General features: G+C 38.0%; 1 protein-coding gene across 1 annotated transcript; it reads right to left on the reverse strand.

The window, feature by feature from the left end:
* Window positions 1-1,273: 1,273 nt before the first annotated feature.
* Window positions 1,274-14,756, reverse strand: xab2 (XPA binding protein 2). Its single transcript, XM_022668030.2, has 19 exons — window positions 14,581-14,756; window positions 13,567-13,715; window positions 13,326-13,449; window positions 12,038-12,235; window positions 10,937-11,071; window positions 10,664-10,828; window positions 10,410-10,554; window positions 9,366-9,517; window positions 8,338-8,457; window positions 8,080-8,211; window positions 7,836-7,967; window positions 7,610-7,723; window positions 6,586-6,748; window positions 6,153-6,343; window positions 5,562-5,684; window positions 4,973-5,144; window positions 3,618-3,744; window positions 3,300-3,409; window positions 1,274-1,715 (listed from the first exon to the last, which is right to left on the reverse strand). The coding sequence occupies exons 1-19, from the start codon at window positions 14,614-14,616 to the stop codon at window positions 1,654-1,656; spliced, it is 2,550 nt and encodes an 849-aa protein (XP_022523751.1). The 5' UTR covers window positions 14,617-14,756; the 3' UTR covers window positions 1,274-1,653.
* Window positions 14,757-15,084: the final 328 nt, after the last annotated feature.

Here is a 15,084-nt window from a genome sequence, read left to right on the forward strand (position 1 = left end):
TGAATGTCATGTGAGCTGTTTTTTGTAAAATAAATAAATAAATAAAATTAAAATAAAGACATTTTTACATTATAAACAATCTTTGCAATGTCATATGTTACTTTACAACATGTGTACTTTTAACTAGTGTAAACAGAACTGTTATAAACATACACCTACCTATCTCAATTGTACTTCGCTGGTGGTGTTCCATAGACTAATTCTAACTATTTGTTTTTAAGCTCTAATTTGCTGGATAAAGTATATAACACTCATGTGTGTTATTCGCACAAATAACACAGGAACAAACTGCCATGCTGTTCCTAGCGCTTTTAGCTCCTATCTGATGAGACTGTGTCGCTGCCTGGCTTCAGCGGTCACAAGCCATGGTGGGCGTGGCCATGAATACTAATTCACAGGTTGACGTAGAAACTGCTTTTCCTGATCGACTCGTTTCTCTTAATATTTTCTTTTTACTAGCTACTGCAGATAATTGAAATTATTTTTTTTACATGTATACGTACATGAATCTGTAGATAAATATGTTTTCTGTTTAAAGGCAATTTTGTTTCATGTTGCTTTTTCTTTAGGGCAACAATATGCTGTTAGATTATTCTTTACCTCTTTGTTATTGCTCTATCAAGCTCCCAAAAAAAGAGGTAAAATATACCCTCCCAAAAAATTGTCCTACAGATGGATAAAAACATTATAAATATTAGGACAGCACAAATAAAAGTGTCCTTTATGTATATTGAGTTATTCAGAACGTTTTCTACAGTTTCTGAAAAGTCAGACAACCTTTAAACCCCAGATCTTTAATGTAAAAAAAAAAAGTTTGCGAGCTGCGTGTCCACTCTGGCATTTAAAGGCTGAAAGAGCTGAGCCTCTTGTACCAAACTCAAAGAAATCAAAGTCCTCCGCAAGTCCACATCACATGATGTCCCCTGAAAGTCTGGAGGGAGCTGGCCAAAGGCAGCCCCTCAGTAACTGCCTTAAGAGGATTAGCTCACGTAACTATTTTAATCTAATTACAGGGGAACATGGCATTTTTCTTCTTTCTTCTGCTGTAGTGAAGCTTGTTGTTGCTGCTGTGGACAAAAAGTGACTGGAAAAAAAGCTCACGCTGAGCATGATTATAATCACTACATCTACTCCTGTTTCTTGCTTATTTGTGCACTCTCTGAAGTGGAAAGACACAGCCTGAGGGAGTTTTACATAGTTTTACAAGTACAGATTAATTACCAAATAAATGCAAAACATATCTTCACACGAATCCGAAGAAAAAGTAGAGATATTTGCAGTAAAAAAAGGACAAACACTGACAAATTTTATTCCTGACAAAGTGCCAAAACCCACATAAGCATTAATGTGTGAACTCCAATCTACAGTTTCAGAACTTTCACACTTTAAGCTCCACCCATGTGCTGGTAATAAAATCTATCAACATGTTTTGAGATAAACAGTGACTGTGGGAAAAGAGTGACCTCTTTTGGTCTAAACTGGTGTTTAGCGAATGCTGGACACCAGCAAATAAAGAGACTAGAGAATCTTGCCCGAACTCAACCGTACAAAATCTACAGCAGGTCAACCAGTTTAAACCAGTCAATTACATTTTGAAAATATTGTCTATTTTTTTTAGAAGATGAATCAATCAGGAATCCCAGGGATCAGAGTTCAGTCATCCTTTAGTCCTCCGAAGACAGCAGTGGGGACGCTCTTCTGCTCCAGCTGCACCTCTGCTCAGAAAAAAATAAAACAGACACCATTTTAAGCCACTTTTACTTTTTAAAAATAATTTTTATCCTATTTTCTCACAAATTTACACAGTCAATTACCCAACCCACTCATTAGGACTCCACTATCACTAGTGATGCCACAACACCAGGAGGGTGAAGACTAGCACACGCCTCCTCTGATACATGTGAAGTCAGACTCCGCCTCTTTTCCAACTGCCGAGTAGCATCACAGAATACAAAATACTCGGAGGAAAACGCAGCGACTCGGTTTTGATACATCAGCTCACAGACGCAGCCTTGTGCTGATCGACATCACCCTTTGGAGTGATGAGGGGAAAGAGTGCCATCTACTGTACCCACACAGAGAGAGCAAGGCCAATTGTGCTCTCTCAGGGCTCCGGCAGCTGATGGCAAGCTGCATGACTGGGATTCGAACCAGCGATCTCCCAATCATATTGGCAGTATTTATACTGTTGGAACTGCTTTTTTGATGACAAAAAAAAAAAACTATTGTTTGAGAGAGCCAAGTTGAGCGTTCTGTTGTGTTTAAACCTGTCGCAAGCCAGCTAGACTTAGATAAGCAGGCTTAATGTCTAAGAACAAATCATGTTCCGAATAACTGAGGCTCAAATCACTTACAGTTACAAAAGACAAAAGACAAACCTCTTATCTAACAACAAATATGCTAGTTTTTAAGAATACCTTAACCAGTGTAATAAGTCCATAGGAATCATGTAGTGATAGATAGAGGGGTGCTTTCGTTTTTGATAGAGGTGCCTATGTTGGCTATGTACCATCTCTTGTTACTATTGTTTTAAAGAACAATTACCGAATTATGCGCACCGCATTTTTTAAGGCACACTATCAATAAACGTCTATTTTCTGATCTATTTTCAGTGCACCAGATTATAAGGCGCATGTTGCCATGTTGATTATAAGCGGTGTCGCCATGTTTCTCTTTTAATTTAGCAGGTTTCACCGCTGGGTGGTGAGACCTGTAAAGCTAAATAAAATAAACAAAACTGTAAATCTTAAAAATTCCAGATTCCAGTCAAACGAGCACTGGATGTTAATCTACACAGATTTCTGTCCAGAAAACTGTTTATTTGGGTGAGTAAAGTGCTTCTGTTTATTTATAGTAAGCTTAGATTTCTAGATAACACTCACCTCTGATTGGCCAAAGAGCTAGCTAGCACTTAGCGTGGTTAGCGGGTAATGCTAATGCTGCTCCAGCAGTGCTAGTCGAGGTTAGCAGCAGGCTACAGGCTGATAATACTCACCTCTGGATGTCCAAAGAGCTAGCGCTTAGCACAGTTAGCAGCTAATACTGAAACTTCTGTAAGACACTGCAATTTAGCAGAGCAGCTTTACTGCTCTTTAATACCTGACTGGTAAAATTCATACATAAGGTTCATACACCAGATTATAAGGAGCATTAATTAAAGGATTTTAAGTGCGTTTTTTTTTGTCCAAAAAATACGGTAGTAGACCTGCTTTTTTTGAAATTACGCCACTAGTTCACTAAACTCACTGAACAGCTAGTGCATGCCAGAATGCAATAACAGGATTAACTGTAGGACTCACCATCTGGTTCTGCATCTCCATCTTCGTCGTCCTCATCATCATCAATGTCAATCTCGTCTGGGTTGGCCTGTTTGGCGAGTTCTGCCAGTTCGCTCCGAGAGGTGTCACTCCTGCACAAAATCAAACACACAGTTCCATTCAAGAACAAGGCCAAGTAGCTCAACAGAGACTTTGTTTGCCTAAGCTTGGGTACACACACACACATACCCAACACACACACACACACACACATACCTAACACACACTCAAACTTCATCTCGTGAACGTGGGTAAACAGTTAAAAAAAAAAAAAAAAAAAAGCAGAGAAGTGCTTCTCACCTGACAAACAGTATCTTGTCTTTGGGTTTGGCCTTATCCTGCTCAGCTTCTGCAGCTAACTGTTGGGCCTTCTGCTCCAACATCTTCATGTCGTCAACACCACTCTGACCAGGAGCCAGGTCTGATACTGGGGGGCAAAGAACGTCCTTATAAAATGCAGTTTTATACTCATTACATCATTAACATGCTTAGACATGCTGTCAGAAATGCCAGGCCAATGTGGGATTGGCATAAACACAATAATTAAAGAGGATGCCACAATAATTGGCATATATACACTTGGGGTGTGCTATATCGTATCACACGCAATAATATTGACAACATTTTTTTATATTGTGAACAATATTATACCCTGAAATATTGTTCCATGAAATACTACCCATCCCTAATTACATCAAATCATGGTAGTACTTATTTACTGTTTTTATCAAAAGAAAAAAATACACTGTTCTCTTTCCCTATTCTATATCTACTAGAGACAGATTATATCTGTTCAGTATCAGGATTTTACTTTAATCCTGGATAAATGGAGATATATGAAGTGCATTATTAGTATCATGACATTCTGAAACATGGGCTTTAACTGTTACAAATCTGATCAAATTCTTGTATTTTTTAATATCTCAGTTAGGGATGTGCAAGATCATATCGTATGCAATATTAAAAAAAAAACCATTTAGTAGCAGTAGTGTATCCTTGAAATATATATTTTTTAAATTCAGTGTTTTGTCATATCGTCAAGAGTACACGAAAATACCATAAAAAATACTGATATAATTTTAAGGCCATATCGCCCACCCAAAGTATTGTACTCTTTTTTTTTTTTTTTTTTTAAACAATATATGTTTTTTTTTTTTTTTTTAAATACAAAAAATTACTTTTTTTCAAGTATTTGGTTCATTTGATTTACCTAAATCTCTAGCAGTTTACTGCTAAATTTTGTACACTGACTGACTTTTTTTTGTACCAGTAGGGTATTTTTTTGTATTTTTTATTAATACAATCAGGCCTGAGGACTCCTGACTCTTATTATGAAGTCTACAGTAGTGGATTAGCCACAGCCACCAACTAGCTGTGTTTTTTTAAGCTGTGCTATTTGTTGAGCTGTATTACGTCCTAATAGTTGATAAGGTTAATGGCACTGTGCTGGTTAGATAGGCTAAGTCCTGCTTTTTAATATGTCTACATGTCTTTAGTTTACTCTGGTCCTTAGGTATTGAGGTCAAAACCCCAGCATATTAGCAGCCGGGCTAGAACAGTAAGTTCTGCAAGTTAGCTGCATGCGGTTAAGATACTAGTCTTAAGAAGTGATCGGGTGTAAACGGAAGTAACATAGTAAATCAAGGTTCACTCACTTGTTCCTGTGGCACTTGTGGTTGCTTTGAGCATCTGTGAGGACATGAAGTTGACCTGTGTGTTGTAGGTGGCCTGGACGCTGCGCTTTATCCTGAGCATCTCGCGGATGGTGTCCTCGTTTCCATGGCGAATCTCAAACTCCTTCCATGTCTGCCAGAAGTTTGCAGTCATCTGAGGGACAAGAGGAGAGAGTTAGAAGGTTTAACACAACACAGTTTTTTTTTTAACACAGTTTAAAAAAAAAAAGATAAAAGCATGACTTAAATACACTTGCTTGTATGACACTGTAAAAGTGTGATATAGTTTCTTGCACAGAAATTATACTCCATGCTAATACCCTTTTAAAAGATAATGAACCTTTGGTAAATAATAATACTTTAATAATAAGGTATTAATGCATTGGTCATTTGCAACTTGCCAAAATATTGTTATAAGTTCATTCTTATGTAAACAAACAAAATGGACGACATTTAAGCTAGCAAAAATGATTGCGATCTTGTCCATATATGGCAAAAGTTGATAATATTATTGTGAAAGTCATAACCAGCATATCATCATGTTAAACGAGGCTGAGAGTGGGAAGCTTACCCTGGGATCACACATCTGGGAGCAGAAGGAATAGATGGCTCTCGCTCGGTCAATCTCACCCAGTTTGCTCTCCATGTCAGCAAAGCGCAGACACATGTCCCTGGCATGCTCATCTGAAAGAATCTGAAAAACAAGCAACAAAATAAATTAATGTACTAAACAAAAAGGGTCTTGTCCATAGAGAACCAAACTTTTTTCTAAAGAGATTAAATTAAATTGATAAAGAACCTTTATATTGGCTTCTCTACACATACAGATCTGAAACAAAAATGGTTCTTAATAGAAGCAAAGTTTATTTCCTTTTAATGCACCGTTAAAATATATTTATTTATTTATCTTTAGGGAAGAGTATTGCATGCAATCCATTGTGTCGGAAAAAGATGCTTTTGGCACCTGTCTCCACTCTGCCATCTTGTGTACACTTCTATTTTCTACAGTGACTGTCATTCTGATGTCCTGACAATTATTCTGACGCTGACAATTATTTTATTTATAAACAGAATTTGTTCTGTTGTATTGAGCCAAAATACGTGAAATCTGCCGAATGAAAACCACAACACGTATTTTGCTTCTCCATTAAGGGCACCATACCTCAATGGCTTTCTGGTAGATGGCTCTGGTGTGGGTGACTCCATAGATTTCCGCAGCTCGTTTGATGTAGATGTTGAACATTTGAAGGCGTTCCTCTGTCTCCACAGCCTGTGTGGCTCTCTCATACACAGCCATGGCATGTCGTGCCAGCCCGTACTCTTCCTCCAGCTTGGCATACAGCAGGTATATGGCTGTTAAATAGACAGAAACAGATTATTTAAAAAAAATATGATTACACATCAACACATCCACAACAACAGAGCAAAAGTTGCCTACAAAAACGACAATAGCTTCATTAATTCTCTCAGCCTGCAGCAAAGCATTCTATGAACTCGAAGATTCCTAGAAGATTAGTCCCAAAGCACTCAAAGCCTCTTTAAATTCTTTCAGCAAGTTATTATAATCTTAAACAGCTCTTCAAAGTAGGATTTACTTTTGGCAAACTTGGAGGGACACCCATCCAAAGCCTGCTCGAACAGGTCTCGTGCTCTCTCCAGCTTCTTGCCTCCGTAGCGATCAATGAACTTGGTGAGATACGTGTTCCAGATGTCATACACGTTGGGCCACTTGAAGAGGGCAATGCCACGCTCGTATGCCTGAAATGAGAAGAAAAATTAAGAAATTAGCAAAGGATTTAATAAGCACTAGGAAATTTCTGCCAGTAGATATCACACTAGAGCACCAACATCTCTGAGCTGTGTGTTCATCCAGTTTTGGAAAGCCTAAAGAAACTGGATATTAAAGAAAGACAGGAAAAATGGAGTGGATAGAAAAGAAGGCACAAATTTTGCTAGCATTTTCTGCTGTGTCTGTGAATTAAAGCTACCCAGCTTCAACATTCTCGGCCCTGAATACTATACCCATTAGCATCGTGGCTCCAATAGTGTCACAATATAGCCTGGCTGTTAGCTTCGTGGCTAACCGGCTCAAACCTTCCTGAGCGCAACTGATGTGTCCATTAGCATCACAACTCCAAGCCTGCTGGGCCCAGCTGTTAGCATTACGTCTAACCTTCTCCAATCCAGCCAAACCAAGCTATTAGCATCACAAGGCTAAGCTGCTCCACACCCTTCTGAGCCTGGCCGTTAGCATCACAGATCACCTGGTCCGAACACTGCTGAGCCAGGCTTTTGTGTCTGTTAGCATTGCCGATACAACACTACTGAGCCTAACTGTTAGCATCCCTGCTATCTTACTCCAAATACTACTAACTTTTTACTACGATTTTTTTTTATTCCGTTACTATAGTGGATGCAACTCTGCTGAGCATCACAGCTAATTTGCTCCAACCCAGCCGATCCTGGCTGCTAAATCTTTAAATAGAAATAAGCTTTGATAAGTTTTCTGCTTTATTAATGTTCAAAATGTTTACATTTAGGTAATTTAAATAATTAATTTATGTGATATAATAAGTGACAGGTTTGGCAAAAGACAAACCATTGAGACTAAAGGCTTACCTTGAAGCTCTCCTCAAAGTAGTTGTGTTCGTCCAGGAACATGGCATAGTTTATAATGATCTGTGGAGTTGCAATGCGGAGGTCGATAATGCGGTCATACACTGCCTTCGTCGACTGTGAGGGGGAAAAAAGTTAAAATATTGAAAAAAGTTGCTGCCACTTTTATTTCCTAGTTAAATGAAATGAAAATTAATAACTCAATAATACCGGAGAATCTAAATGATACCTGGAACGTGCCGAGACTCTCTTCCAGATCAGCCAACATCGACCAAACTTTCAAAGATTTATACACTCGATTCTGCACTGGTTCTGACGAATCAAAGTACTCTGCTTTCCTTGCTGGGATCGCTGTGGCTTTCTGTGTAGAAAGAAATCAAGCATTAGCCTGATAACGACAATTCTCATGTGATTATTATACTGATACAGTGTATAAATACAGCATTAAAACATCTCAACATTAACTTCCTCACCCTGAGGATCCGCAGTGCCTGGTCATAGTTCTCATGCCGCAGTTCCATCTCCCCGTACTCACACCACACTGCCGCCAGGTCATCTACCACCTTATAGTTCACTTTGGTGGCCTTCTCAAATATGGTTCTGGCCTGAAAGGAACATACGACATTAAAAAATAAGTAAATAAAACAATTAGAAGCAGTGACTTTGACAAATAACAAGACAAATCAGTAACACGTGACTGAAAGCACAGAGCACATTCACTTGTTTCTCACATCTTCCAGCTGCTCATTATCCTCGTAGAACCTTGCGAACGCGACCCAAAGCGAGTGGGGCTTCCCCGTTGATTTCACGGGATCCACTGTCTGCACAGCCTCAGTGTAGGTGTTGATTATCTGCACAAAATAAATACAGATTACACACACAGAACTCAAACCATTCTGTCATCCCAGGGCTGATAAAACAGACAAAAAGTTATTGTGGGACACTTTCGGTAAATTTTAGCGTTATAAGCAACTTTTAAGCAGCTGAGGTGGTGCTGAGGTGAGGTGATCATTCACTGTTCAAAATATGACTTATTTATATATATTGCACATATATTGTTAACACTATGGAAAAAGTAGTGAAGCTTATTTTTCCAAAAGCAGGAGAGAGGAGAAGCTAAACAAACTAAAATGAAGAAATTATAAAACAGATGACATTACAGCATGATCAAAATATACAGATTATTGCAAAATTATTTTAAGTTCAGCTGTGAAAAAGTTAGTCTGAAGCCCTAAACAAGTAAATAACATAACATAATACTATTGCATCTAAAAAAAACACACATATCATTGAAAAGTTTCTTTATAACAATAATTTACTTTATTTCAGTAAATTAGTTCAAAATGTGAAACTCGTATTATATAGATGATATATAGATGACACATAGTGATTTATTTTAAGTATTTATTTATTTTATTGTTGATTATGGCTTACAGCCAATGAAAGTAGTAACTTTTCAATGATATTCTAATTTTTTGAGATGCACTTGTATAGCGACATAAAATAATAGATAACAAGGTGTTTTTCGTTCACTGACTGAGTTCATCAGTAGTTCCAGGAAAGTCACCATCCAGAACAATCTTGCCTTTAGAAAGTGTGCATTTGTCCAAAGTAATGAAATTCATATGGAGTTACTAAACTCTATAGGGCTCTGGCCATGCAGGACTGCCCCAATGCAATATAAAGTGTGTGAAAGATAAACCCAAATGTTTATCTTTAAAGCCTAACTAAAAGTATTAAGCAGTAAGTCTCCACCTACCTGTCTAGGATTGCCTTCATAGAGCTTGACTCTCTTGTGCCACTCGTGAACATTGTGTGGGTTTTGCCGGAGCAACACGCTGTTTAATAAGAGTGGCCGGCGGGTGATCAGCTGCTCGAAACGAGCCAAACGCAATTCCAGGTCAATATCATCTAGAACAGAGAGAACAGAACGTCCATTAGAACTACTGTATCCTACATTTAATTCATCATAATACAAGTAGCCATTGTGCAGGGCTACTGCATAATACGAAATAAATTTGCCTGGCCAAACAAAGTTACCACCAAAAAAAAAAAAAAAAAAAAAAAAAAAAAAAAAAAAATGATCACACACTCTAATACTTGGTTGAACCGCCTTTAACTTTGCAGCACGCATTTGCTGTGGCATTGTTTCAATAAGCTTTATTGCAGAAGATCCCAAAGACTCTCAATGAGGTTAAGGTCTGGACTCTATGGTGAACTCTCTCAATCCATGTGTGAAAATGATGAATGATGATCTCATGCTTCCTGAACCCTGAACTCTTTCACTGAATTCCAGCACCATGAATCCTGTTATACATTATCATCTTGGAATATGTCCGTGCCATCAGGGAAGAAAAAAAATCCATTGATGGAATAACCTGGTCTATATTCAGTATATTCAGGTAGTCAGCTGACCTCATTCTTTCAGCACATACTGTTGCTGAACCTAAACCTGCAGACCATCTGCAGCATCAACACCACGTCATTTACTTACTTAAATCCAGGTGTAGATTTTTTTTTGGCCAGACAGTGTACTATTATATAATAAAATGCAGCTCCGTCTGCGATTTTTCCCTCTTTTATTCAGCAATGTGGCATAAAGACTTATTTTTGTGAACACAGCTACATATAAATAAGCACGCTGCCTGATTAAAAAGCTATGGATGCAATTGTTTTTTTACTCCATAAACGAAAATCTCGCTAGTGTTATGAACAGAATGACAGCAACCATAAGGAAATAATAGTACAGATTCTTAAATTTTTTAAATACTAATTACTACAGACAATTACTATAGCCTCTCACCATCCTCATCATGTCCGATCTCCGATGTAGTCTCCATCTTGGCAGCGATCATACTCTCCTCGAACTGAGCATAACTGTCAAACACCTGGGTAAAGTCTCTCACAGTGACTACTGTTTGTATAGCCTCCTCATACACATCACGAGCCTAAAACAGGAGAGAAGGTCAGTTTTAATGTGGGCATGGACACTCCGGATAGGAATGAAAAATGAAGATAAATGTAGCAGAGAGCAGAGAATGGATCACATGATCATACCTTCTCAAAGTGGCCACTGCGGATGTAGTAGTCAGCCATGGAGCACCAGAGCTTGCCTAACTGGTCCGTGAAGCGGGTGAGGCCGCCACGAATGATGGCGCCCACATTCAGCGAGGTCACCTTGTCTGGGTTCTGGGAGATGAGGTCACACAGCTCGTGCCAGAGCTACAGTTGGAAACAAACCAAGACATGTATGAGCTCAGATTTCTCTACAAAGAGCCCGAACGTTAATGAACTAAACGTAGATGAACTAAAATCCTGTAAAATGCTGACCTGGTAGTTTGACTTCCCTTCTTTCGAGACAAAGCTTTCATCATTAACCACAGCTGCCAGCCGGACTGCTGCCTCATCCAGCCGTCCTACAGAGCGCAGGTAATCAATGTACTCCTCTGTGTTCTCTGGAGAGAGCTGAAGAGAGCAGAGGAAAGGAGAGAGTCAGAACTAAGTGTTCGGTGTTGCAAAAAAAAATGTCAGTGTTTGTATCTGGCAGCACGTAAAAATGATCAATTATACGACATCTAAAAAAAAAAATTATTAAGCATTAAATTATGGAGTATAGAACTATACTAACAATATTCTTGTTCTTGCACCGTATTTTTCGCACTATTAGGTGCTCCAGATTATAAGGTGCACTATCAATAAACATACATAAGGTGCACTGGATTAAAAGGCGCGTTACGCAAAACTAGTAAGGAATCAGGTCATCAGGTCTCGCCGCTGGGAGTTGGTGGGGGGTAACTAAGTTAAGCAAAGCCAAGTAAACAAAATCAGTAACTCCTAAATAAAAACATTTTCTTTTAAAGTCAAACAAGCACCGGATGTAAATCTACACAGATTTCTCTCCTGAAAGCGATTCATATAGATGAGTAAAGCACTTTAGTTTATTTACAGTAAGCTTAGATTTCCAGATTTCCATTAAGGCTGGGTGCAGCAGCATTAGCATTAGAGGCTAACTGCTAGCCTTGGTTATTAAATGGCTAGTAAATGCTGCCCGGCAGCGCTATACTGAGGAATTCTAAATGTGTTCTGGTAAGCCAGGGCGATATCAGCTAGTGGTTTGTCCCACATAGCGTCTAAATGACGAAGAGAGATAGCAGCTAATGCTAATTCTGTTCCAGTTGCTCTGCTAAGGAACTAAACTGAAACACCTTTACAACACTGTACAATCCATCAGCAAAATGGATTTACTGCTCCTTAATACCTGACTGGTAAAATTCATACATAAGCCACACTGAAGATTTTTGGGAAAACTAAAAGATTTGAAGTGCGCCTTATAGTGCAAGAAATACGGCAATTGTACAGTATTATGCTCTGTATATTCAGTAGGGTTCAATAACAAGTTGGAGTCACTGCTCTACAATTACACCTTCTTACCTTGAGGTATCTACGATAAACGCGAATGGCGGTCTCAGGCAGAGGTAAGTTTCGTGCAAACTTGAGGTACAGAGGCCAGATTCGGGAATGCTGAGTGATGGGTAGGGCTCTGAGCGCTCGGTCGAAGGTACGACGGCTCCTTGTGATTTTGCACTGAGACACAATGAACTGACAGTAATCCAGCCATATCCTCGGCATCTGGAAAAAAAAAGAAGAAGAAGCATGAAGTGCAAAATCTATTATTAGTTCAAAACTTTTAGAAATCACAGGACAGAAGACACTAGGGGTGTCACGATTCTCTAAATCCTCGATTCGATTTTATTTCCGATTTTAGGGTCACGATTTGATTCTTGATTTTCTTTTTTTTTTTTTTTTTTACTTTTTACGATTTTCTTTATTTCTTTAGTTCTATAAATCCGTTTTCAGCTTCTCCTCTGCGGTTGAAAGGCAGCTGTTCTGCGTGTGAGAGGCTCGTGTGTGTGTGTGTGTGTGTGTGTGTGTGTGTCTCTCTCACACACAACGGAACTTTTTGTCGGAGGGTGGGGCTGCGCTCAAGCAGTCGCTCTCTCTCTGTTGAAAAACCCTGGGCTACAGTGCGCTGCGCCATTTGCTGAGCGTGCTGCGGCATTTGTGGGAGGGATCGTCGATCCTCTTTTTTACTTCGAGGCTCAAGACCATGTCATAATTTCGATCGATTTTGATAAAATATCGAAATCGTGACACCCCTAGAAGACACTAATTTATGGTGGTATTAATGTCTGATGTTAAGGAATGCTGTGTATTTCTGCCTCCTGCACAAACAATGAATCTGGTGAGAAAAAGCAAGAAAATGCCCAAAATTGTGGGGGATATCATTAACATTATCATTAACATGCTTACTTTTAAATTGTAATAAATATACAAATTAAATACATTATAACAGCTACAACAAATACATTCATTTAACTAAATCACTCTCTTATTTGATGATTGATAAAAAATACATATTAGTAGGCTAACATTTTTCATCTAATCATTTTCATTTTACACATTCATTTTACATCGAATTATTAAAAAAAAAAAACATTTTAAAACCTACAGAGCTGGCAACTGAGCTAATCAACTAAAAGTGCATTCGTTTGTATACATATAAATCACATGATGTGAGCTGGTGATAGACCAGAAAAGCATTGTGGAAAAAGAAGACAAAAAATATTGTCCTTCCCAGTAAAACATTAAAACAAGCAACTGTGAAATCACATGAAAAGTAATTTGTTGTAACTCCAGAATAGGATACTAGTAATTTTACCTTGTGCATAAACACCAGTGCTCTCTCATGGCAGTTGTTGATTTCCTCATAAGCGGGATCTGTTACGCATTTTCCCTTGACCTGCTTCCTCCGCTCCCTCAAATAGTTGTACCACAGTTTGTAACTGTAGTTGAAGAAAAACAAATACATACATTGTTTTTTACATACATAAAACAACAACCATTAACTTTTTTCCCATCAAAATACAATGAATGGTTTTAAATGGAGTAGCTGCATTTACCTGCCAGGTAGCTCCTTCAGCGCTCGCTCGTAGATCATATTAAGCACTGACTTGGAGCCACTTTGCTTGTGTTCAATGTAGCGCATCCAACACTTGACTGAATATGGATTCCTGATGATTTCCTCTTCATAGGGCAAGTCATCTTCTTCCTGAGAGATTCATTTATGGAGTTAGTTAACTTTACAAACACCAGGGCAGAATGCAGAATTCAGAACTTCAGACTTATACATTTGAATTGAACCATTTTAAAGACTTGGATACAGCAAGGTAATGCATAATTTAAGTATATTAAATTCAATTATACTTGAATTAAATTACATCAATTACAATATACGTCAATTACATAAATATGAACATGTGTAGAACATATGTAGTTTCTTTTTTCTAATGTTTTGATGGACAGAAAACTAATTGAGACCTGTTGTTGTTCATCAGAATAGATGATAAACCAGCCAATGAAACAGTAGCAGTAATCATATGTAATATAAGTTACGTTGTAGAGCTTCATAGTCCACCTTAGTTATGTATTATGAATGTCTTTGAATGTATTTTAATTACAAATAATTTTAATTACAAAAAAAGTACAATTCATCCTATTATACCAACTCAAAATGAAGAATAGGGACATTATAGAACAGCTTATATAGCTAGCAAGCTGGTTATAAAGCCAGTGTTAACTCTAATATTCAAAATGCATTTCTAATTTATTACACTGATCTCAGACCGGATTTCTCTGTTTTGTAAATATAGCTAACTAGCTAGGGTTAGCCACAAAAGTGTCAAAAATACGTTCTAAAAAGAAACAACAGTCCTCACAGCAAAAGTATCAGCCAGTCCTATTTATCTACTACAGTGTATGTTTCATATTTATCTAATTCTGCCTAAATAAATCTTAATAACTGATTTTAAAATAGTAACGAAAGTTAGCCATTATTAGCTGTTAGCTTCCCACAGATACCATACTTGGTAGCCTAGCCGTGATATTCTATCCATAAAAAACACAGAAATACATACAAACGTAACGTCCGGTTTTCCGTTAAAAGTAGGCATGTTCCTCTCCCGGTAGAAGAACTGAATTATAAACCTATAAATGTAAAATAAAACTGTTTAATCGTTTTAGCTTCTCCGCTACTCTGAACGTGTTGTGGACGCAATGCTAACTAGCTCCGCCCCCTCGACCTTTCACCCGCTGCTGGGGCCGGGTGAACTGGAGCCCGCGCTGGCGGATTACACTGCCCCCACCGGTTAAAGGTGGAACTGCAACAGCAAAACCAACTTCACCACTTTCTTTTTTTAAATTAATTTATTTTTTATTAGCAGCGTAGAACACAAAACTCACAATTAATCACACTTTATCTTTCCTTATTTAGCTTTATTTATATATATATATATAAATATATATATAAATAATATATGAATAATTGGTATTTAAATGTGAATAAAATAAATAAACAGATTTTTATAATTGGTGCCAATCCCTTAAAAATAATTGTATTAATCACAACACTATTTTGTGAC

The sequence above is a fragment of the Astyanax mexicanus genome, chromosome 3, assembly GCF_023375975.1.
Source record: "Astyanax mexicanus isolate ESR-SI-001 chromosome 3, AstMex3_surface, whole genome shotgun sequence".
NCBI lineage: Eukaryota > Metazoa > Chordata > Actinopteri > Characiformes > Acestrorhamphidae > Astyanax > Astyanax mexicanus.

Bases quoted from the DNA above. Each gene is read 5' to 3' on its own strand.
- xab2 (XM_022668030.2), bottom strand. From the start codon at position 14,616: ATGCCTACTTTTAACGGAAAACCGGACGTTACGTTT. The intron at 12,236-13,325 runs GTAAAATTACTA...TTTTTTTTCCAG, and splicing joins CACTGGTGTTTATGCACAAG to ATGCCGAGGATATGGCTGGA. The intron at 1,716-3,299 runs GTGAGTCCTACA...TTTTCTGAGCAG, and splicing joins TGGAGATGCAGAACCAGATG to AGGTGCAGCTGGAGCAGAAG.